This window comes from Corvus kubaryi, unplaced genomic scaffold, assembly GCF_017639235.1.
Source record: "Corvus kubaryi isolate FWS band 111438036 unplaced genomic scaffold, C.kubaryi_AGA036_p1.0 136, whole genome shotgun sequence".
Taxonomy (NCBI): Eukaryota; Metazoa; Chordata; class Aves; order Passeriformes; family Corvidae; genus Corvus; species Corvus kubaryi.
In genome coordinates, this window is record NW_024580670.1 from 10,943,771 (window position 1) to 10,968,482 (window position 24,712).

The following is a 24,712-nucleotide window of genomic DNA, read 5'->3' on the forward strand; positions in this document are numbered from 1 at the left end:
GCACAGCCATTGTTCATGCCTTCGCAGCACTGAGTGACATGCTGCAAGTGGAGCTTGCAGCTGCACTGTGAGCCAAATGCTAAGTGATGAGTGAGGTGAGGAGTGTTTCAGCCTAAACCCCAGCTTCCAAGTTCACCACACAAGTGACATTAAATTAATCCCCTCAAGCAGAGCCATTCTAGCCTGTCCAGCAAGGAAGCATAGCAGGGGGTTTGTTACTCACCAGCTGGGCTGTTCTCTGCCTCTCCTCATTAATGCTGTTCCTTTCCTGGGCCTCACTGGCTGCTTCCCTTTCTCTTTTGGCCAGCCGGATCAACTCCTCTTGGACCAGTGCCTGTTCTTGCTCATACCTGTATGAGCACCAAAAGCAGAGAAGGTCATCAGCAGACTTGTGGCAAAAGGGTCATGGCTTGTCATGGCATACCCCTGCTTAGAGCCAAAACACAAATCCAGAATCTATTTGACACAAAATCTGCTCACAATCCCATTATCAGTAGGAATTCCCAACAAGCTTTAAATATGACCTGCAGCTTCAGTGAGGTACAACTCTGGCAACAACAGCAGACACAGCACTACATAAGCTTGTACTTCAGTTATATTTAGCTCTATTAAGTACTTAATTATCACCTGAAAAAAAGTGAAAATAGGAAGCAGTTATCTAGACAAATAGATGATGGTTTGGAAAAGATCAAGGGACATAGAGTGATAAAAGGAACCAGCCTGGCTGACAATGCTGCTCTTCGGCTCTTACACAGGAATGAAGAATCACACAAAATGCATGCAGCAACAGCACTAAGAGAAGCAGCCCTGAACTGAAAAAGGCTTCAAAGGGGATTCTCAGGCATTAAAACATAATCATAGAATAGAATCAAAGAATTGTTAAGGTTGGAAAAGACCAAGTCCAACCATTAACCCAACACCACCACATTCATCACTAAACCATGTCCCCAAGTGCCCCATCCAAAAGCCTTTTGAACACTTCCAGAAATGGTGATTCCACCACTTCCCTGGGCAGCCTGTTCCAATGCCTAACTACTCTTTCAGTGAAGAAATTTTTCCTCATACTCAACCTAAACTTTCCCTGGCATAACTTGAGGCCGTTTCCTCTTGTCCTGTTACTTGTTACCTGGGAGAAGAGCCCAACCCTCACCTGGCTACAATCTCCTTTCAGGTGTTGTAGAGCCATAAGGTCCCCCCTGAGCCTCCTTTTCTCCAGGCTAAACACCCCCAGCTACTCCCAAGGAGACTTGTGCTCCAGTCCCTTCCCCAGCTCTGTTGCCCTTCTCTGGACACACTCCAGCACCTCAGTGTCTTTTGTGTAGTGAGGGGCCCAAAACTGAACCCAGATTTGAGCTGTGGCATCATCAGTGCCCAGTACAGGGGGACAGTCAGGCCTTGGTCCTGCTATCCACAGTATTGCTGATACAGCCAGGATGCCACTGGGCTTCTTGGCCACCTGGACACACCTGGGCTCATGTTCAGCCACTGTCAAACACACACTCATTATGCTCAGGCTGAACTAAAACACAGACATATGCATACATAGATATATTCCCAAATGAGCTAAACTGTTTTCTTTTTCAAGAGCTTCACCTCACCTCCTGTAGAGTTCCTGCTCTGCAGCAGAGTCACTTGCCATCGGTGGCCGGATTCCTAAAAAGGAGAACAGAAACCTGAGACAACTAATAGTACTACAAACATAGTCCTTCATCACATAATGAATTATTTTAGGAGAATTTCATATTATCTATCAAGAGAAAAAAAAAACTCAAGAAAATTTCAGTTTGATGGATAGAGTTTGAATTTATGAAACAGAGACACCAACAGCATCATCTTCAACCAGGCACACTGAATAAAGCATGCTACAGACAACTTCTGTGTGAGGATGTTAACTCCTCAAACCCTTACATATACTGAAACACAAGCATTGCTGTAGACCTACTTTCCATTTCCTTCCTCTAGTTCCAATAAGTCTTCCCCTTAACCTCCTGCTCTCCTTGTAATTACAAGGGATTCCACAAGCAGAGATGAAATTATCTGACAGAGTTCAGGCCATCCATAAGACTAACTCTACATTCAGAAAAGACATAGGCTGACAGCAAACAAATCCCTAAAAGCAAAGGCCTAGTTCCCTAACTTCATGTTAGTCTAGATGCCTTAAACAAATCCACACTGCTGGTATATATCAACAATGCTTATTTGAGAACCAATAGAAATCAAATAGTTTTCTGACCTGTCAAGAAAGACAAGTCCAGAAACCAAGTTTTCATCATCCACTTAGCCAGCTGTGCTTACACAGGCTATCCTTCCCTATGAGCTTCTCTCGCAAGAATAAAAAGCAGTACTTCCCTCACCCATGCACAATATACTCCCTGCGTATGTAAAACAGACAGCAAGGCAGCTTGCCAGAAATGAAAGGCAAAATATTTCTGCCTTGTTTATTGCAGAATAAACAATCTGAAATGCTAAAAATGTTTACAGGGTGATAGAGGCTAATCAGAGAGCTCCTCTCACAACGAGGCAGCACTGAAAAATACCAGCATCCTCTGTAACATGCAGCAGCAGCAGCACACCCCGACAGTACCTGTAGGTCTGGGTCTCCCTGCTACAGCCAGTGAAGATGGAGCTGTGCCATTGGATGCACGAGGAGATCTCTGGTAGTCCCTTTTACCTTGAGAGGATTCTTTCATTCGGTTCACTACATCTTCAGTGAGCTGAAACACAGAACCAGGGAAGACATTAACCAAGTCAGTTTCTGGTGTGTATTTCACTGGTAACCTCCCTGTTTGTTAGTTCCCATGGTACCACAAAAGTATTGCCAGTCACCTCATTGTAACATCCCTCCAAATGCAGGCAGTCAGCACTTGTATGTTGACTTTACATTTTTAAACCCCATACCCTATGAGTAAGTGACAAAACCTCCAATCTACTGCCTGACCCTAAAAACTTCACTAGACAATCTTCCACAAACACCAACAAAGCTGGAGAGCACCCCTAAACTAGTCGACCCTTTGTATAGGGACAAATTTACCAGAAGTGGAAGGAAAGGAACCAAGCAGGTTTTAAGTCCATATATCCTTTTTTTTCTCTTCTTGCTCCATGCTTGCTAACCCAGCTCAGCAAGGCAGACACACTGCAAGCCATATGACAGAGAACAGCCACACAGACCTCCCACTCACATAAGGCTGCAAACATTTTTGCAATCTCAATTTCGTTCTCACTCTCTGACTTGGGTTCAAACCCATGAAGAAGAAAGAAAAATAAACTCTAGGTTTTCTGGCAATTCAATCCAAAAGGCTTCTCACAGCACTGTTAAAACTGACCCCTTCCTCCTCCCAAGGTCAGAGGCGCTGGCTGCAGAACAGAAAGAAATGAGGTTGTTCCCCCACCTAGACTTGCCACAATAGAAGACATATTTTCAGCTATGCCACTCCTGCCCAACTTAACAGCGTTTTTAACATCTTCATTATACATTGTTATTGTGCCCAATTCCCGATTTTAAATCCCTGTCTATATTCTATAAAGAGAAATTAGGCAAAGACAACTTTACCTCCAAACACTTTAATAAGGAGATAGGCACAATTTTAGCTAACTTTTGTCAAATAATTAGTCAAAATGGGATAAAAAATAAGTAGCCACAGCAAAACACACTCTGTAAGTTCATTTCTGGCAGATTTTAGGAGGAAATCACATAAAAGTATCAAGAAGCAAGAGCAATGAAAATTATGGTAGTAATAAAAAAATCCGCACACTAACATGTAAAAACCAAAGAAAAATATTAATGGAGAAAAAATATTCCTTCATAATACCACCACCACTCTCTAGGGCTTGTTTCCACCACACACACTTGTCAATTTCCGACCGAAGGTCAAGAAGCAGTTTCCCACTGTCCCTCCCAGAAACACCTCCCTATTTCCACACGCTCTTATCTCCCCTCCTGTTCCCACAGCGCTGTTTTGCCCGGGCTCTTGGCACCATGAGCAAGGGCAGAGCTGTCTTCTCTTGGATGCCCTCAGAACCGCGCGGCGCCGTTAGCGTGAAACTGTTCGCAAAGCACAAGGCAGGGGCAAAACGAGGTCACGAAGCGGCGAGGAGGGGAAGAGGGTTGAGAGCAGAGTGTGGAAATGGAGATAAAGAGCTGGTGTGTCCCCGCTCGACAACAGCCTTGCCCAGGCCCCCCCAGCCCTCTTTCCCACCACTCACCAGTCGCCCCACCACTTCTCCAACCCCCTATTCCTTCAGCCTTCCAGGTTTCTCTGCCCTCCTCCTTGCTGGTTTCCTCCACTCGTCCCTTCCAGCCCTGCACCTCGCTCCCCTGACCTCCCGGCCAGACCCGTCCACAGCCCAGCTCCCTCCGCCCCCGGCCCCCGCAGCCTCCCCGCCTCCATCACCCGGCCCCACGACACCCCCGGGCCGCCTTACCCTGATGCCTTGCAGCACCCGGACTTGCTCCCGCTCATCCAGCCCGAAGGTGACCCTCCTGCCGCCGTGGCTGCTCTCGCTGCCACCCATGCTGGCCAGGGTCGCCTGTCCCCACCGCGCCCCTCTCCCGCACGGGCTGCCAGCAGCACCTCTGCCCTCGCAGCGCCTGCCAACATACCCGCTCCCCATTGGCGGCCGCCGCGGGGCGGCCAATAGCGCGGCGCGGTGCTGGCGGCCGGGCGCGGTGCACGCTGGGGGCTGTAGTCTGTGCCGGGAGCGGGTGGCCCGCCCGGCGCCGGGGAAGCGCGGGGCGCCAACGCGCCTCCGGGCCAGCGGAGAGTCCCGCTCCTGTCCCGGTGTGCCTGCCCTCCACACCGCCCAGCGAGCGAGCCCCTACAGCTTCCACCGCTACACGGCCAGCTCAGGGGGTTTTCCCAAGTTGAGGGAGGATGACCTCTCGTCAGATACAGCAGCTGCGCTGTGGCCAGAATTCACCTCTGCTCCTTCCAGCCACCCTGCTCCAGCGAGACCCTGCCGGCACCTGCTGTGACACGCACGGGTGGGTCCTGCATGGGTCAGGCCACGGCTGATACAGTCCCCGTTGCCAGGCATGGCTGATCCACAGTCTGAACCAAAGGAATGAGATAATGCAACACAGAGGCAGCTGGACCAAGAAATAACAGCTTTGGAGGATCTTTCTTTTTCAACCAAGCTTTCTGCATTCCCAGAAATAGGGGCCAGTTGGTATCGTGCTACTTATCGACTCAACACACCACTCCTCAGTAGTGCATGGGAGCAGTTTTAACTGTTTAATCCTCACTGCAGTTAATGTGGCAACCAGAGCTTTGCCTCAGAGTGGGACTTGGGCCAGCATGAAAGGAGTATCTGGGACTCTGCACCCCCCAAGCCCCCCCTGTATATCCAGGCCTCTTCTAGAGCACATTCCTGGAAGCAGGGAATATTTTTGTTAATTGTGCAGTACCTTGTATGCTGGAGACTTGGCCCATGCCTTGAGTTCTCAAGACAAGGGCACTGCATCATGCACCAGCAGCTGTTTGCACCCCAGAAACACTGCACACAGCCAGGCAAGAGCACAGGAGGGGCTGAAGCTCCCTCGCAGAACACACTCACCTGCCTTCTGCTCATTTCTTATCTGCCACCTGCTCACTTCATTTGACAGCACCCAGTTTTTTGTACTGAGAGTCCATGAATAGATATTCCTTATTCACCTCTTCTGTTCTCTCTAAGGATTTCACAGGCCTACACCACTGCTCTTCCAGGCTGGCAAATTCTCAACCATTTAATTACTCCTCCAGAAGTCCTTCTGTAACTGTGCTTACTCCTGTCATCCTTCCCTAGGCCCCTTCCAGGTGTAACTCCAGCCAGGTGGCAGACATCACCTGCAAGGATCCAGCAGGAAGAGTGGGCAAAGGCAAACAAAACCACATCACACCTGTACCCATGCCTTCCTGCAATCTTTTTTTTTTTTCCTTAAATCTTCAAGTTATTTTTTCTCCCCGATCTGTCTCATTTGAGAAATAAAGTATGACCATTTATGCCAAACTTAATTTTATATATTTTACAAAGAAAAATATACATTTATTCTATATTTTCTTTTTACCACCCCCTCCACACATAACACACTTCTGCTCAAGAACCACTTTAAAGATGGCCCAAAGCATTATATATACATAAATACACAACAGGAGGAAGGTCAATCCATGACCTAGTGCCGAAGCTCCTCAGCAGCAGAACATGGGACATTCCAGAAATACTGGAGTCCTGCCAGCAAAGGGCAGGATGGATGTGTTGACAACCTGCACAGGTGATCCTTCAGCACTGAATTTAGATGGTAAAAAGGCAAATTCATAACAGGCTCTTCACATCATCAAGGAAGGCAGGTAAGTCCTTTCAGTCAGGGTGTTGAAAGTCAACAAATACTCCTTGGGATGGAAAAGCAGTTGCTCCTTTAGTTCTCAACTGCTTTGAAATCTTCATCTCTCTTGACTCTGTCCAAGGCCCAGGGAAGCTTTGCAGGTTCCCCCACCCTTTCTAACCAACAGCAGCTTGGGATCAGTGTTGTAAGCAGCATTAGGAGCAGCAGCACAGCCAGTTAGGCATCACATCATCCATCCCTTTTACAGCAAGCAGTCCAGCATGGCTCAGGCTGACTCACAGCAGTGACAGAGGAGCATGGAACACTCCTCTAATGTGGCAAAGGCTGACTTGGCCAGCTGCTTGTCCAGCCCTTGCAGTCATTGCATGAAGTGGAAATGGGAAAGCCTGTGACCTACAAGAAACTAGTCAGCTCTAGCACACAGACAGATGGAAGCCTTTTTTCCCCAAAAGTAAATTAAAAAAAAAAGGGGAGGGTGTGTAGGGGCATTGGGGGCATTGTTTGTTTTCAAGGTGCCAGTGCTACTTAGGCCTACAGGGCAAAGTCCCCAGGCAGACAGAGAAGCTGCATTGCTCATTAACAAAAAAAGATAAGCAAAGGCCTGCATAGTTTTGGCAATCAATATGAACTTCATGTTCTTACCCATGTTTTCTTTCCCTGTGGTGGGAACACCTGGTAGTGAACACCTTCCTCTACCTACTAATGATCCAAACCAACACCTCCACACTGCACCCTGCATAACAATTTCCCAGAAACTCTTACCTCAGTATTCTTCAGGAACAGCAGTAAGTTGAGGCAAGAGATTCACACAGGCCCCTAACATTGCAAATTCCCTCTTTCTACCATCCCTAGTGGAAAGTTGCTTATAGCAGATCTCCACCTACCTGGAGGACTCAGGTAGGAAAGCACCCCCAAAGCTAGAGGAATATTCATCTTCATCCTTGGAAAGCACAGGATATCCCAGAAACCAGACTGATGCAGCCTTTATATGAACAGTCGCTGGATTGGAACACCATGTCTTGGAACTGCATGCCAGACAGCTCAGACAACAGTCCCTTTTCCAGCATGGAAGAGGTTAATAAGAAGTGCCAGAAAGTCTTTGAAAGGACCACTTTCCACATGCACATAAGTATTTTCAACATATCAAGCCATAAAACTTACTCAGACCAGCAGCAGTCTGGGGATCTGAACTGCAACGTAAGGGGACACTGCCAGAGATACACAACCATCTCCCACTCCTCTCCCACTGGAGCACACCAGCCAGCTTGATTCTAGCACCCCTAAGGTGTTTGAGTTTCCAGTCACTATATTCTGACAGCTTGGACTCATCATAGGCTTCTGCTCTGCCTCAAGCACCTGAATGTCTCTGGAGCCTTCATCTGCAGAGTCATCTTCCTCCTCCACAGCACTCTCCGAGCCCCTGCCAAAGCCATGAAGCAGGGTGCAGATGGAAAATGCACCTACCTCACAGGTTTTACTCTTGAAACTCAGCTCTGATTCAGTGTTGTTACTTAAGATTTTCCTGTGAGCTCAAATGCACAGCTCTACAGCCTCCACAGATTGGTTCACAGCTCCTGCTAGACAGCAGCACTGTCTGTCCTTCTGTCTCCCTGCTGTTCAGTCACTTCACATCCATGCTGTGAGCTACCAGCCTTCTCCAAATGTTCCCTGGACACAGAGAACAGTTAATTCCTCCTCATACCTCTTTTCCCCCACACACTCAGAACACTCCTTTTAACCACTAGCAACTTCAATTCACAATTTTCATCAGTGTTAGCTGAAACCAGGGGTGAGCCCCAGTGACCAGCCTCCCTCTTCAGATACTATCACCACCTGTGTTGTTGCATTATGGCAAGATGCAGGCAGCCATGCTGCTTGAAAAAGCCCAGGAAGACCATCTTTGGTTTCAACCACCAAAATCGTGCTATATATGTACAATACAGCAGTCAAATCGGCACCCTCATCCCTAAACACCATTCCCTTAAGTGGCAGATGAGTGCTTTCAGTCACTGAAATGGAAGAGGTGCCAGCCAGGGCTATCTTCTGGGTTATATTCACATCTGAAACATGGAAGATCAGGAAAGTTCAGTGTTTAAAGGTTTATGAACAAAACTGCTCTACATTGTTCTCAGGTAGAAACAAAGTGCTCTTCCCAAAAGGGTCTGGGCTGCCAACTTAGTTCCATGATAGGTTTTGGAAATCCTAAGGACAAGAGGAAAGCCGTGGCAGGTAGCCAAGGACAGATTTCCAGTGGACATTCTAACAGCTGTGATATCAGGGAGTTTGGAAGGAAAGGAATGAGGCATCATATGATTCAGGTGTCCTGCCTCAGGCATTGATAGATTTCCAGCGGTCACTGTCTATGCTGTTGATGCTTCCCACGTGATATGGCATAGAGGCCACATCGTCCAGGTAGGCTGTGGTGTCAATCTGAGTGCTTGAGTAGAACCCAGAATCCATTCCTTCCTTCTTGGCAACAGCATAAGGGTGGGGTAGGTGCACATCCACATCCTCAGGTTCATCCACCTGACATTTGTAGGAGAAAAGGATCTTCGGTTCAGACCTGGAGTAAAGAAAGATTTAAAATGCATGTTTAACCAATGTGGTATCACAGCCACCTATCCTTAACTGAAACTCATCAGCACTAAGAAATTGTGCATTCAGACCTTAAACACCCTTTAAATGAGCTTTTGGTCTAGAAATCTGTGGCAGAGTACATAAAGTAATGCTAAATGAAGCTTCAGATGAAGTCACTTAACAGAAATACACGTGGCAGAATCCTGACTTTACTGTGGGAGAAGTGTTCTCATCTTTGGGAGTTTTGAATTACTATGGGAAACAGCACCCAAACACTACTGAACTCCACAGCAGCCTGGCTACTGACACCAAAATGAGTCACAACAGGAGTACACTTCAAGTTCCACCAGTGCACACCATGAAAACCAAAACACAAACACTTGTGGATCAGCAGTTTCCATCTTTAACTCCAGACAGTGTTCCCTTCTAATTTCAAAGGGATGCAGAGGTACATTTTTATATTTTAGAAGTAATTTATGTTCTTAGTTATTTTAAAGCCGGCTGTTTCTTGCTAATGACCAACAAATACTAAACCCTACAATAAACCACTCGAGTTTTCGCACCAAGGTGCAGTTCCTGTGAGTGGCCACACGGCGGCGACCCCGGCCCGAGAATCGCCCTTCCCAGAGCTTTTCACTGGTGATTTTTGGGCCCATGGTGGAGTCCTCAGCAGAAGAGTTACTCAACCTCCACATCCTTTCTACAAATTTACACCAAATACCACACGGAAGACCGTTTAAGCTCCCAGGACTCAATCCCTCATTAAGCATTTAGCTATCAACTTCAGCAGAAAAGCTTTGTACTACACAGGATGCTGATGCTGAAGAAGTGATCCTCTGACGTGTGTGAGAGGAATACAGCCATCAGCTCTGCTCTGCATACAAAGGAGCCCTGCACAGAAGTAAGCAGCCCCGGGTCACACAAGAAATTCTTCAAGGGCAGAAATTGAGACTGGTTCTCTAACTGGCCTTCTAGTTGCTGTCTTTATTGTACAGACTGAGAGAACCTGAGTGCAAAACAACTAAATGAAAATATATACACCCATCTGAACTCCTGTTCCTGGCTACTCACCCAAAGAAACCTTTCAGGAATGCCACATAGATGAGAGGTGCAAAGAAGCTGAAGTAAAGGAACGTGGTAGCATCAACACAGCTGTCAACAGCAAAAGGGAACAGGAAGGGATTTAGCACTCAAGCACAATACAGGTAACACCACTCACATCCTCCCAAATGATCCGATTTCCCTCCAAAGTGTCCAGAGATCAACAAAAGTCATGCTAAACAAATTTAAACTGATGCAAAGTAACAACCATTGTCATCAACATGTGTCACTGCTTCTAGACACTCAGGGGAACCATGCCAAAACCCAAGGTCTGACCAAGAGCAGAGTTTCAGTGCTCCCAAATTTGACTCGCAGATCTGACACTGATCCCTGCAGAACGAGACTCCAAATATAAGGGTGTCTCCGTATTTCTAGCAAATGGACTTTCCTCTCTTATTACCTACTAATGGCCAGACATCAGTGAATTCACACCACCTCAAGAGCACTGCAGCCCATGCAGCTCCACAACCTCTCCACTGGGAGTTTCCTGATTACTTAGAGGTCTTTTGGCACAAAACAGAACCAACAGGTTTATTCCTTCTTAGGAACACAACATAGGTTTGTTTTCTTGGGAGAGGCAGTGTTGAAGGACACTCAAACACAACACAAGATCCAGGGCTGCAGACCTCCTCCCCCGGTGTACATACCACAGTCCTTCTATGATATCCACACAGAGGAGGGCACTGCCCAGGCCCTGCACCAGGTTCAGCAGTGCCAGAATGCCAGCATAAACATAAAAACTCTTCCTGGCTGTGGGAAAGACACGGATACACATGAAGCTCAACCTCAAACACCAGACCAGTGGAAATCTGTTTGATGGAGATGCCAAATCCAACAGAAGCTTCTCACCACCTTGTCTCTTTAAGAACTGCTGAAGAATTAAGACTGCATTTTACTGTCCCATGCTGGCAGGATTGATGGTGGTATAATGGACTAAACCATACCCTCCTGCATGTGTATATTACACACAGAAGATGGGTTTTGAAAGCATGATTATGGCAACACATGCAAAGATTTACTGGCAAGCGCCTGCAACCAGTGTCAGTCACGTAACTGAATGCAAGAAAAACAAACAAAGACAACCCAGCTGAACCAGAAGCTGAGCCCTTCCAATGTACAGCACTAATAAAACTGCTCAGGAGACCCTGACAGGAGCAGCAGGGTATGCTGGACACCAGGCAGATCAGGCCCAGGACCTGTGCCTGTGACATACATATCCCCTCCCTCAGGGTACCCACACATGAATGCCAACACTAGTTAGAGAGAGAAGAGCTCAGCACAAACACTTTAATAACAGCTCTATTCAAGAACTGTAGATATTATGCAACAACAACAAAAAACCAAACAAACAGAAGCATCTTAATAAAGTAAAAGCCCAGATAAAAACTGTTGAGCAGCTCCCACTTAGCCTTCCCTTCCCAGGGGATGACTAGCATGCACACTTTAACATCCTGTGTGCATTTCAAAGGAAGCTGTTATTAAGAAGCCATTTCTTAAGGTTCTCAGAAGATTACATATTTACGTAATACCTGTATCATTAACTGAGCAGTAGGTCTTGTTTTCTTATGTAATTGTTTAGCTACTAAAGTAGCAGTGTAACTGCTCTTACTCTGCTCTCCAAAAGACACAATGTACTAATTTTTCTAGGGATAAACTATCAGTCCTTTGCCATGTTATCTGAACCCTGAGACATGGAATGCATCTGCAGTATGAACACATACAGGAACCTTTTACTTCCACCTATGCTTTATCCTGATGCTGTAACCCATCTATACTACGGAAAACACTACAGTTACTTACAAGGCAAAGAAATCCGGTCTTTCAGAGGAGTTTTTGGAAGAATCACCACCAAGGAATAGACCTGTTGAGACAAAGAACTAATAGTTCCACAGCTTCTTGGCACCTGAACTCAACAATCTTTTCAGGGATGGTGTGTGGTACCATGTACTCCCTACATGTCTCAAGGCAGAGGCACAAACCCTCAACATTAAACACAGCACAGATGGGAAGGCCCCACAACTCACCCCCATCAGCATAAAACAGCTGTCACTGAGAAACAAGGGAGGGAAGAACATCTGAGTTCAGCTGGAATCCAGCTGCCCCAGCTTACACCACTCTCATTGCACCTTTATTGCTTCAGCTTCCCCACCACAAGAGAAACATCAATGCTGTGCTGTAGGAGGCAAGAGGGGGATTAGGGCATTACTGTACTCAAATCATCCTCCTTGCTCCATTTAGAAAACACAAAGAAGCCACCAGAGTGCATAACACATTCCCAGTACTTACCAGAAAGAAGAAACAGGAGCTGGCAAGCCAGAAGTGTCTCCCTCCATGGCCATAGATATTGAAGTCTTCTGCTGACAGGTGGGCATCAGGGTACAGGATTTCCAGGGTGCCCTAGGAGAGAAGTGGTACCAACATGATTCTGTCACAGGTGGTATCCTCACTGAAATGCATGTCTGGACAAGGAACACTACATTTAAAGAAGTTCAAAAAACAGCTGGCCTGCCCCCACGACCCAACCAAGCCCTGCCCTGCTTAGACCAAGTTACACTCACACAGAAGAGGAAGAAACTGAAGACAAGAAGTGAGGAGAAAACAAGTGGCAGGAATCTGCATCTGACAGAAACTGGCATCAGTGACATTCCAGATGAGAGACTGAGGTAGACATCGGATACAAGCACTTATCTAAAATAGACCAAGAGCTCCATTTCCATCTTTAAAGTAGACCTTTCTGCTGAAACATCCAGAATATCAGCTGGGGAAAGGACACTGTCTTGCACAGGAGCTACCATACAGACAGTGGAGACTGCTTGTACGCACTACTGAACCCAGATATAGCTCAAACACTTGATATTTTATGAGGCTCCTCCAACTTTATCATGTGGTAATGATCAGCTCACTGCCTCTGCAGCCAAGAGCCTGGTCCCAGAACAAAGCTCTGTGTGTTATTTTGGCGCTGCCCTGAGTACAGAGACATGGGCTGACCACTGACACGCCGAGGAGGAGAATAAACCCAGACACAGATTGCATTGTTCAGGGACATGAAGACACGTCTAATAAACTGAGCCAGCAAGCCAGCTGCTAGTCTGAAGAGAAGCAAGAGCTCTCAACTCTCATAGACTCGGCAGACAAGAGGCCACTGCAGTGCCCTTACTTGGCAAGCACATGGTTTTCAAGGCCCTTGAGGCCAGATCCAGAACTTGTGGCTCAGGTGTGGAAAACCTCACTCTTGTTCCAAGATTCACTAAACAAGGCAATCCATCCAAACCTCATCTTACTTCTTCACCTTATCTGAGCTATTGATGCAGTAAAGAGGACAAGCAGATACTATCTGCTTATATACTGCCACAAGCATTCAGTCTTTCTCCAAATCCTCATCCAAAGAGCAAAGCTGCCTCTTTCAGATAGGAGTCACACTCTTAACTGCTTAACTTCAAGCCAAGTCCCTTCTTTTGCAAATTCTTCTGCTTCAACGTACTCACCTGGGTGACAGAATATGCCAGAGACAGCACAGTGGTGATTGCCAGCACACGTTTCACGCTCGACTTGCTCTCCAGGTGACCTGTAATTACGGGGTACAGAAGTGACTCAGGAAGTAATCCCAGCACTGGTTAAAATCAGTTCTTTCCAGAACCAATAAAGGAAAACACTTGTATTTCCAGAGGCCTTCAAGGGAAGGTTAAAGCTCACTAAACCCTGTTTGGAGAGTTGAGCCTTTCACAGGCAAAATCCTACTTACAAAACAACAGATTTTAACTTGCTTTCCTCCTGTCCACACTAATACAGAGAAAACCACTAAGTCCTTCTGCTGGGGTTACAGGAAAGAAAAAAAAAAACAAAAAAAAAAAGCAATGACTCCAGCATCATGTACACTGAGATGCTATAAAGCTTCTCAGGGAGAAGAGTTGATAGGAGGCTGGGGTAGAGAAATCTCTACTGGAATATACTGAAGCAGGCAATTTCCAGAAGCTCCTTTCAACCTAAATTATTCTATGAGCACTCAACAGATGAAAAGGATACTGCTCACATGTCCCACTGACAGATGCAACAGTGACACCTACCCTCCCCTCTACTCTGACCCACAGGGAGAGGCATTTTCACTTGCACAACTGAAAAAAGCAGAATTACAATTGCAGGTATAGATAAAGCATTTGAATGCAGCCAGGATAGATCAAACCAATCAAGGATGGGATAAAGGGGATAGAAGGGCCCATCCTAAATAAAATGGGGTTGAAGCAAAGATCAGACTGTTGATCTTGGCATAAAAATCTTACCTAAATTACTCCATCATACGAGTGCAGGACAAACAAAGCTCATGTAAACCCTTAAATGGCACAAGCCATAGATCTCTAAGGTATAATCAGGCCTTCAGCCATTTCTAACTACAACTCCACAATTTGTCCTTTGTATTTATTCTACAGCCTCCTCACTTTATAGAATCAGCACCACCATGAACTTACAGATGCAGCCTCTGTGGAAGGAAAGGGAATAGAAAACATTCAAAGCACTCAAAAACCTCCTGACACATACCAAAGGCAAGGCCTAGAATCACCACACTCAGTTCAATCGCCAGAAGGAAGAACCTTGTGATCTCCCACAGGATCTGAGGGATAACAGAGACCAGACAAACATGATTAGATGGAGCCAGGAACCAGTTTGAAGTTAATAAATCAAAACTCCAGGGGATAGCAACCTCTGAATGGCTGGTCATTTCTACAAGCACGTCTCACGCTTTGTAGGGATACTGATCACATGCTTGTTCCAAGCCCTGTTCGTGCCTGTGGAACAGAACAGTTGTGTGGGAACAAGCAAACAGCAGGTCTACAGAGAGGAAGTGGCCACAGTTTGCCTCAGCTGAGGATCTGTCACTTGTCTCAGGTATATTCTTGCTGCTGTGCTCCCAAAGAGCACAAGCCCATGACAATCTCAAAAGTATAGTATTAAACAAGGTCAGTTCTTAAAACTCCGTATTCTGCCCTCTCCCAAAGCTACTGGTCCTTAAATCTAAAGCATATTCAAGTAAAAAGCACGGCCCATTCCAGCCTGTCATTTGCAATCTCATGTTTTATTTGATGAAACAAGACCAATAAAAAGCAGGTGAGGCAACTTTTCAGGGAGTCATGCAATAAATCAGTGCCAAACCTAGAACAAGGACACAAATTCTGGCTTATTAACCCTTTATCTCTGAACACTGAATAGTACTCTCTCTTGAAGATACATAATATTTTAAGAGGCATTGGATAAGACACTTCTAATCCCAGCAAACACACAGTGTGTGTGTGCATATATATGAGAGGACACAGAAGAAACATAATAGACAGGATAGGACGTGTTTACAGAAAAAACTGTCAGTATCTGTCTTGCTACATGATTTCCCAGTTGCTGCACTCAGCAGCAACACCAGAGCTGAAGAAAAACACCTTTCCACCTCTTCTTCAAGTCCTGGGCCTACATCTGTTGGACAGAGGTGAATAAAAATGCTACAAACATCCAGCCACTCGCAACAGCAGCTCATCACAATGCTCTGACAGTAACATTAAAGGGAAAAGCAGGGGAACCACACTGATGCCAGAGAATAAAGCCCAAAGATCTGTACTTGGTGGCTGCCTCCTCTTTCTCTAACAGCTCAAGAACTGCAGAGCTTTTTGTTTTAAGTAATATTCTGCTACAAGTCAAATTATTACAAAGAACAGCACGTACAAAGATATTTCCTGTTTGCTAAGGGTTCACCCTGTGCTCAGAATGGCTGCAAGGACATTCAAGTGTCAGTCTCAAAAGGAAAGTTGGTTTTATGTGCATTCAACATAAAAACTTAAACACTTTCAAAGAGCTACTGGAATACTGCAAGAGTAACAAAGGCCAGGTCTTGCCTATCCACTAAAGGCTTCTGAACGTTTACCTCTTGCAAAAGAGAATCATTTCATCCCTGTAACAGGAAACTTTTGCTGCCACTATTTGTGTGTCTATTTTAGGAAATCCATTGTTTTACCATGCTGGATGTTGTGATGATTTAGATCCACCTATCAAAACAGGATTCCATAGTACACATAGCTGAAAGTACTGCAAAAAACCACATTATCCTTGCACACACGTAAGAGGGAAGCCAGAGCAGATTTCTGTGATCAGAAGTACACAAAGCACAGCCTCTAACGTCAGTGTTGCACCTACCTTGTCAGCAACCATGGCAGCATCAGAGGCACTCACAGTCATGGAGACAACAGCTCGGGCAATGCCAACTAAAGCCACCACAAATACCTGCAAAAAAAGAGCAAAAGTGAGCTCATGTCAAAGGGCACATATGCAGTAGCGATCAGAAACCCTTCTAGAATACCATTTCCAGGTCAGCTTTCAAGTCTGATAATGAGTACTAAGAATTTCCTGTGGCAGACTAGAGTTAATTTCCTGGAACAGATTCCTCAGACCTCTTAGATAGGAGTACTGCCTTAGAATTTAGGAAGGAACAATTGCCTCAGCAGTCAGATTAAGCTCCAGAGTTCTTCACCCAGTCTTTACACCAGTATCTTTACAGTCTTCCCACCCTTCATTCCACTGGGGCAGGGGAGGAGAAAAAGAAACAGATAGAAAACATATCCTGAATTACAAAACCAAATGGTTGGTATGTCTGACTAAACCAATCACATCAGATACCAGAAACCACTCAATACCAACTACCCCACTACACAACTGTGACAAAATTAAACCTGCAGTTCTCTCACTCCACACTGATAATGCTCAGAAATGCAGAGGAAAAGTCACCTGCAGCCACCAGCTTTAAAACATCTTACCCTGCTGCACAGTGCAACACAGATCTCACTCACTTCATGTACCATTTAAACATGACAGCTCAGCAAGGCTCAGTTACCCTGTGCTGTCACTGCCATACTATGCAATTAAGAGCTCAGCTGGATGTATCTACACTCCACTATGCAGACTTACACTTTAAGAAAGTGGATTTTTCCAGATAAAATTCTCTGAGTCCCAGGCTGATCCTAATGATGAAGGTAGGAGACAGCTAAACCTATCAGAGAACCAAGAGTCAAAGCTGATTCGAAGGTGGTTGCAGAATTGAAATGACCAATAAGTGACCCACAGATGAGTATCTCCTTAGAGGAAGAAGACATGGCAATGGCATGAAAGAAGAATACAACAATCCCTCCTGGGGTGGAGAACTCCATGACAAAACACTGACTAAAAATAAGGGTCCCTGAATATAATGGTGTTCTAGAGATGCAACAACTCACTGGAGCTGAGCACACACCTTTTTGTTTCCTCTCTAAGCAGGTAGAGACTCTTCCCAATCTGTTAACTCCACATTAATCACCAACTCCACAAGAAAGCAGTCCTTTAAGACATGACAAACAGTCAATTTAAAGGAAGTCCTCGCAGAACACACTTCCATCCTCATTTCCCAATAATACACTCAAGAAATGAATATGAAACTGAGTTCAAGCATTTTCCTCTAAGACTGTGTGCTGGATTTGGCTGGGATAGAGTGAATTTCCTTCACAGTAGCTGTTATGGGGCTATGTTTGGGATTTTTGTGCTGAAAACTGTTGATAACACAAATGTTTTCACTACTGCTGCACTGCTCTTACACAGACTGTAAGGCATTTTTTGCCTCTCACCCCACTCCAGCAGCAAGTTGCCTGGAGGTGCACAAGAAGTTAAGAGGGGACAACTGGGACAGTTGACCCCAACTGGCCCAAGGAATATCCCATATGGCATCATGCTCAGCACATAAAGCCAGGAAGAAGGAGGAAGGAAAAGACTTTCAAAGTGATGGTGTTTGTCTTCCCCAGTAACCATGTGATGGAGCCCTGCTTTCCTGGAAACAGCTGAACACCAGCCTGCCCATGGAAAGTGGTAAATGAATGCCTTGCTTTGCTTTCCCTGTGTGCACAGCTTTTGCTTTGGCTTATTAAACTGTGTTTATCTCAACCCACAAGTTTTCTCACTTTTACTCTTCTGATGCTCTCCCCTGTTCCAGTGAGGGGGCGTGAGAGAGCAGCTATGTGGGGCTGAGTTGCCATCCAGAGTATAAAGTCAGTTCACTTTCCTCTCTTTGGTTTATCAAGAGTTTTGTTTTTCAAAGCCTTTGGCACAAACTTCTACTGATCATGTGCATTACTGGAAAAATGTAGGAAGGTTTAAATCCAGACTGGAAAGGGATGGTAATATTTTTTAAAGGTTGAAACATTTGTGTGTACACATGGTTATCCAAAACTGTACAGAAGCCCGGAACCCCAACACATAGCCTGAAAGAGCTAACAAGACTTCCCAATGTGAAGGTGAGGCTACCAGGTCAGATTTGGTTTTGAGCTTCTTGGGCTTTGCCATGGCAGTACCTGTACAGACCAGGGAAAGAGGTGTCCATCTAATCCAACTCAAACACACATTCACTTCCACAGCCTGTACTAACCTCACTGAGGAAGAGCAACCACATGTTATATACTGAGGCAAGCCAGGGTATCAAAAAGCTTCTGAATGGTCTTTTTAAACTAATTCAGGTAGGTTCTTGCACTTATGATATCCAGTAAGCAGTATCACAGGGCATCACAGAACTGGTGAGAGGAGAACAGCAAGATCTTAGATGTTTGTGAACTGTAACTGTACTGTATATTCTGTTTCCACCTTAAGAACTATCAAGAACATGATCAAGTCAGGGGCCACTGTGACATGATATGAAAGAAACTAACAGGGTTGGATTTCTACATTCCCAGACTAACCAGAACCCCTGTCACATCACCATTTTCTCCAGCAGATGACCAAGCTTTTCAACAGCTTCACCGAAATTATTCTCCTTTCCCTACCTCAATGAAAAGCTGGGTTTGTGTCCCATGCTACTTACTGCAAGGAGCAAAGAAAGCATAAGATACTAGATTCCAAGACATCAAAGCAACAAAGGAAGAAAAAAAGGAAAAGAAAAATGAAATCACCACAGGAGAACAAAATCCACTCAAATCCAGCAGATATGGTCCCAGTGTCTACTAAGAGCTGAACTCAGAGTGCAAAAAAAAGTCTATGTCTACTTCTTGTAGTACACCTTCAACAAAAAGCAGATTTTATCCCTGCAAGAGCCAGTCTAGGCTCTCTCCACTAGTTCAGTGACATTGTTCATGAGTGGTAATTAAAAAAACAGTCCTCAGTTCAAAGGCACAGAATGGTACTCACTAATATGTAGAATGTAGTGAAGATTGGGCTGGAAGTGACCCGGATTTTGGCCCTGGCAGAGGGCAGCTTCCAGAGCAGAAACATAAAGAAAAGCACATTGGGAACCAGGAGGAGAAGATCCCAGTAGCGGACTCTGCAAAAAGTAAGACAGGTTTTATCCCTGTTCTTCAGCCTCTAGAAGGGAAGGCACCAGCCCCAGTCCCTTCCCAACCAAACTGAGAAACAAACAAAGCTCTTTCCCTTGGTCCAGCGTCAGACTGTGGTCCCATTTCCTCCAACTCACCTGGACTTCCCAATGTCTTCATAGAGCAACAACAGGCACTTGTGTGGCACTGTGATGTTCGTGTCGTTGATCACCTGCGTTGTCATCGGGGAGAGAGTTGTCACATTATCCAGTGCTGTCACCAGGGCAGTTGAATGTGTGATGTTGTCAGACACAGAGAATGTCATCACAGACATCATGGACTGGAACATCCTGTCTTCCTTCTGGTCCAGATCAAGCAGAGCAAGACAATCACAGCAGGGAAAATAAGCAATATTAAATCAGTTGTGAGTCAGAGCTAAAAAAACACATCCTTGACATTAAGCCCCTGCACAACTGCTTCCTGCTTGGTATAGCCAATTATCATCATGTCAAAGACTGTATTACACAATGAAATGCCACCTGCCCTAAGTCTGAACACAGCCATTAGAGTGGTCAGTACAAAACCACACTTTGATATCACAGTAACAAGCACCTTCAAATGGTGCTATGGAGGATAAATCTTGTGATTATCTGAGCTTTGGCATATTCCTAGAAGAAATCAAGACAGCAATACATGGCATCATCAGATGGAGACAAAAACCCTACTTTACCAGGACACTCATTCTTGGTCCCAAGATCAAGAAGTGACAGTCAATGACTTGATTTCAACTACTGGAAAGAAAAGATGAAGGCCCCTACCGAAAACCCATTGCTGTTACCAACCATGAAGTCTGAGAGCAGGGAGAGCATCATATACCCCCACCTAAAGGGACTGTACAGTCTTCACCTTTCAAACCCAGCACTGGCAAAAACCAAGATTCAGCATTCTTTTTCTAACACTTTGCAAGACACCAGAACTATTCTGGTTTTGAGCAAATCTCTTCCCACTTTAAAGCAGAACCCTGACTGTTAAGGTACTTCAGTAGCTACAAGATGAATACAAACACAGGGTCCAATCACCCCTCCTGACAATGCCTAAAGAAGAAATCACAGACAACCCACAGATGCAAAAATGATAAATCTCTTGTCAGCCAACATCTTAAAGATGCACATTGCCAGGGACAGCACTTGAACAGTCTGTGTGTTATAGCTAATCCAGGATTTATCTCAAAAAAAATTCTCCCTGTTTGACTCCAGCCCTGACTTGCGTGCTGAAAACTGACAGCCCCCATGACAGGGCTGAGAAGGTATTTTCCCTTAGAGGTTCTGGGTGAGTCACAAGCTGGAAAGCATCAGCACAGCCCTGTGTCATCTGCTGAGCTCTTAGAGTTCAGTAGCACCTTCTCCACAAATTGCTCGAGACTGTCAGTAACAGGCTCTTCTTTCCCTTCAGAGACTGAGACTCTTCCCAGGTTCTCTAAGGGGCAAGGGAATTATCCCACCCTCAGCCAACAAACCCTCCCTTTGATTCATCCTTGCTGACAGATACTCCCTGAGCTGGGATTTTCTTTTGTGACTGCCGAATGCTGTGCTGCATGAGAGGCATCACAGTAAATAAACACACAGACCTGGAAGGAGCAACTTCATGCCAAGATGGCAAAACCTGGGCCAAAATATTCTGCTTCTAAGTAGATGTTCCAGCAAACAACCTTCACATTCAAAACTTATCTCTGGAAATGTCCTCTCTTCCCTCCAGCTACTCACGTCTCTGAACTGTTAAGAGAAGGATTTTCTCAACAATTTTGCTCCACTCTCTTCCTCTGTAACATCACTACATCCCAGTAGAAGTGAGGGCAAGTACGGTCACATTTCCGACACAGAAAAATTTCTACATGATTTTTTAAAAAGATGGGAAAAAGTAGAGAAAAACTTCACAGACCACGGGCAGAATAACATTAGCAACTGTGAACCATCACAACCTCCTAGCAGCTCTTCTGGGACAAAAATTCCATCTGCCTGTCACACTGAAAAGAGCTCAAACATAAAGCTGTGAGAGATTTACATCAGAAAAACAACTTCTTATGAAAAGAGCAAACAGGCTCCATTATTTTTCGCTAGAAGCCACCACTATCACACAACAGCAGCTGCTGATAAGGAGAGGAGTTGGCCACACATAACAGAACTCCAGTCACAAGGTTTCAAAGGGCAAAGCAGAATCAAGCTCACCTCTCAGCCAGGCTGCTTGCTACAGCCTGGTACTTGTTTTTGTCTTCCCCAGGTAAAGTGTACACAAAGCAGAGTAACAGAACATCCAACGTGATAAGAAAGGGCAGCCAAGACCATCAGACACTGTGGTCATGCTTTTCTAATAGCTAAGGCCTACAGCAAGGATGTGGAGAACTGGCCCACTCCTGTCTAAATCAACAGCAAAAATCCCACAGCAACAGGACCAGGAACTGATGGAAAGGATCCAGCTAGGGGTTGTCATTCCCAGCAACACTGCTCCTTTCAGCACACTGTCCTCACCCTGTCTAGTCCTAAATAAATCCAGTCAGCTGAACATATCCAAGAGCTCACTCGCCACACCCTGCCTCCACAGAACTGCCCGCTTCAGCCAGCCCAGCCCATGCAATGGGGTAAAATCACCCAGAACTGCATGAAAAGAAATCAGTACTGCAGTCGTGGTCCCCCCTTTTCATCCAGCAGGCAGCTCTGTACACCAGAAAACAAAATAAGATGTTTTTCTATATTCCAAATGAAGTCAGGCTGACTTGGTTGAAGCCAATCCCTCACTCCAGGCCCTGGGCAAGCTGCATTTGGGGCAAGACCACAGGCATGAATCCTGGGCTGCAGTGACAGAGCTCTCAGAAAGGCTCTGCTGCACCTTCAGGGAAATGTTATCTCACCAATGGATATTGTTCCTCGAATCATGGCACTGTAACAATATCAGAGCTCAGTGAAATTCAGAGCTCACATCACTGGCAATTCTGTCTTCTTTCAAAGCCCACCTACAGAAAGGTGAATTACACACTGCACAAGTTGCAGCTGTAATAAAAAATCGAAACATTTATTTCTTTCTGCAAACAGCATCAGAAAGTCTCTTAAGTACAGATCGTGATAGGATTAGGACTGCTTCTTAAAATACTCTATTTGTGCGATAAAAACTGCACTCACCAGATGCCTGCTCAAATACAACTGTTACTGCAGTAACTTAAATGCTTAAAAATACCCCAGAACACTAAAAGTAAAAAAAAAAAACAACAACAACAACAAAATCCCCACCAACACAAAAAAGAAAAAAATAAGCCTTTTTTTGTTCTCATCCATTTTAAGAAGGCTTTTCGACCCTCTGTTTTGCTCACAACAACTGCATTTTTCATTTCACTCTTAGAACTTAAGACAGGCGTTTACCCTCAGTGATCGAGTTTTTAGTTTTAGTCTCACATCTCATTCTGAACTAAGATTAAAAAGAAAGCAACTACAACGGGGGAAAATAAACCGAAGAATAATACCGAAAGCAGAAGTATCAACAACAAGCCCAAACCCTCAGAGACAGAGAACCCTAGCCCAGAGGTGGATTTTAGAAATGCATATCCCGGGGTTTTTTCTGTTTTGGTTTTGATTCCTCTGGAAGGCGGGTGCACAACACGCAAGAGAAGTAGCAGTGCGTGGTCACTTGGTTCTAGGCTGGCGAGGACGCGCCGCCTGCTTCCCAGGCTGCTAAAGCAACACAGCTGGAGACGCGCCGCAGTTCCACCCCACCTCAGCTGCCCAGCGGTGCCCCTGAGGCTCCGGCCATGGGGCTCCCGGGCTGCACTGGGCGGCCCTCGGAGGCCCGCGGCCCCCGCGCAGCACGGCCCCGCCGCCCCGCTCTGAGGCGCCCCAGCGTCCCTCCCTCCCTCCCCGTTACCCCCTCCCGCCGGCCCCACTCCGCTCGTACCCGCCGGGCCCCGCTCGCACCCGGCCCCGCTCCCGCCGCCGCCGCTCAGTCCCGGGGCCCCGGCCCCGCCATCCCAGCCCCGGCCCTGCCGCTCCCCTCAGCCGGGGAGCGTCGCTGAAGAGCGGCCCGAGCGCAGCGCCGCGCAACCAAGCACAGCCGCTGCCGCCACAACGACGGCGAGCCCAGGGGCGCTATTGAGAGACGGTCCCCAAGAGGGCTCCGGATGGACCAATCAGAGAGCGGAGGCTGTCAAAGGGGCCAAAAGAAACAGCGGAGCGAGCCAATAGAAAGGGCCGGGAGGCGGGACCAAGGGGGCAGGCCCGCCGCGCTTTAAAGGCGCCTCGTCCCCCACCCACCTGTGGGTCGCCAGCGCGGGGTCGGTGGGGATGGGCAAGAAGGTGACCCCGGGGTTCGGCAGGTCCGGCGGTCTCGAGTCCGTCCTTGCCGGGCAGGCTCTGTCCTTTACAGCCCGATCCCACCTCCTGGGCCAGCCCGCACAGCGCAGCCTACCACCCAACAGCGAGCGCTCTGCGATCCAGCACCCACCGTCACACACCTCCGGGGGGGAAGCAGGATGCACCTGCGCAGGAATTCTGTACGGCCTGTGGCGGCAAGGCAGGGCAGTTAATAATTGAAGGAGATCCGATAATAAGTCCCTGCGGGGGAGAATGATTAACAGCCTTGGAGTTTGGCTTTTAAGGACAGTTTAAAGCTGACTGAAGAAACTTGGCGTAGTTTGGACAGCAGCTGCTAAAGGGAAACACGATCAATAATTAGCAGTGCAAATACCAGGCAGACAAAAGAGACACTTAGTATAGTAAACAAGGAAGTAACTGTGACAAATGAGCCAAGATTTATATAGGAAATTAAAGGAAATAGCCAGCTAAGCACCAGCACGTTATTCTCAGCAGTAAGAGCTGGCTGACAGGGAAGTTTCAAGGAGAATGTTTGTTATCTGAGTCATTGCGAGGACTGGAGGATACATTCTGGCATGGTTTTCTACCTGTGGCTCACCCGTGGCTGCAGGGTTTGCTTCTGTAGGAATGCAAGGCTTTTGCTAAGCTGAAGTTTGCTGTACAGAGCCTACGCCTCCTTAGAAAAATCCATACATTGGTCAAGTTTGCACGTTCTGCTCTAGCAAACACCACATACAGAGGGTTCCAGGCCCTCCTCACAGATCTTCCTCAGCTTAAATCTGCTTGATCCTCTTCTCAGGTCAAATTTTCCAGCTACACCTCAGCAAGCCTCATGAAGGTGTTGTACCTGGAGACTTGCCTGCCTCAGCCCAATTCCTCTGATTTCCACTGGGTTGAAACAGGTTTTCATGCTGGTGTCATGCCTTTGGAATGACATCAGGAGAAGCCAGTCCTTAGCTTGTCTCATCTCACGCTGTCATGCAGGTTAATGATATGTTGCAATATTTTGACACGTTCCATTTATGGATCCAAGCTCAAAGGCTTGGCTGACACCAAGATCT

The 24,712-nt window shown here is 46.3% G+C and overlaps 2 protein-coding genes across 8 annotated transcripts in view; both read right to left on the bottom strand.

Moving 5' to 3' along the window:
- The window catches only part of CHCHD6 (coiled-coil-helix-coiled-coil-helix domain containing 6), a 111,496-nt gene extending 106,869 nt beyond the window's left edge, over positions 1-4,627 (bottom strand). For all 3 annotated transcript variants that reach the window (XM_042016925.1, XM_042016919.1, XM_042016916.1), the window contains exons 1-4: positions 4,423-4,627; positions 2,585-2,714; positions 1,599-1,653; positions 224-350 (exon numbers count right to left, since the gene is read on the bottom strand). In XM_042016925.1, coding sequence (XP_041872859.1) covers positions 224-350; positions 1,599-1,653; positions 2,585-2,714; positions 4,423-4,611 — 501 coding nt within the window. In that variant the 5' untranslated portion in view covers positions 4,612-4,627. The remainder of the gene's footprint in view (positions 1-223; positions 351-1,598; positions 1,654-2,584; positions 2,715-4,422) is intronic.
- A 1,347-nt stretch (positions 4,628-5,974) lies between these two features.
- TPRA1 (transmembrane protein adipocyte associated 1) lies at positions 5,975-23,724 on the bottom strand. Of its 5 annotated transcripts, none has more exons than XM_042016878.1 (11): positions 23,592-23,724; positions 19,455-19,657; positions 19,172-19,304; positions 16,169-16,255; positions 14,531-14,603; positions 13,483-13,562; positions 12,284-12,394; positions 11,798-11,858; positions 10,645-10,747; positions 9,968-10,048; positions 5,975-8,882 (listed from the first exon to the last, which is right to left on the bottom strand). In XM_042016878.1, exons 2-11 carry the CDS (start codon positions 19,643-19,645, stop codon positions 8,648-8,650), a joined length of 1,155 nt encoding a protein of 384 aa, XP_041872812.1. In that variant the 5' UTR covers positions 19,646-19,657; positions 23,592-23,724; the 3' UTR covers positions 5,975-8,647. The 5 variants fall into 5 exon arrangements, with proteins under 5 accessions (XP_041872812.1, XP_041872820.1, XP_041872803.1 ...); XM_042016886.1 differs by lacking the exon at positions 23,592-23,724 and adding an exon at positions 23,256-23,392; XM_042016869.1 differs by lacking the exon at positions 23,592-23,724 and adding an exon at positions 23,236-23,391.
- Between the last annotated feature and the right edge of the window lie 988 nt (positions 23,725-24,712).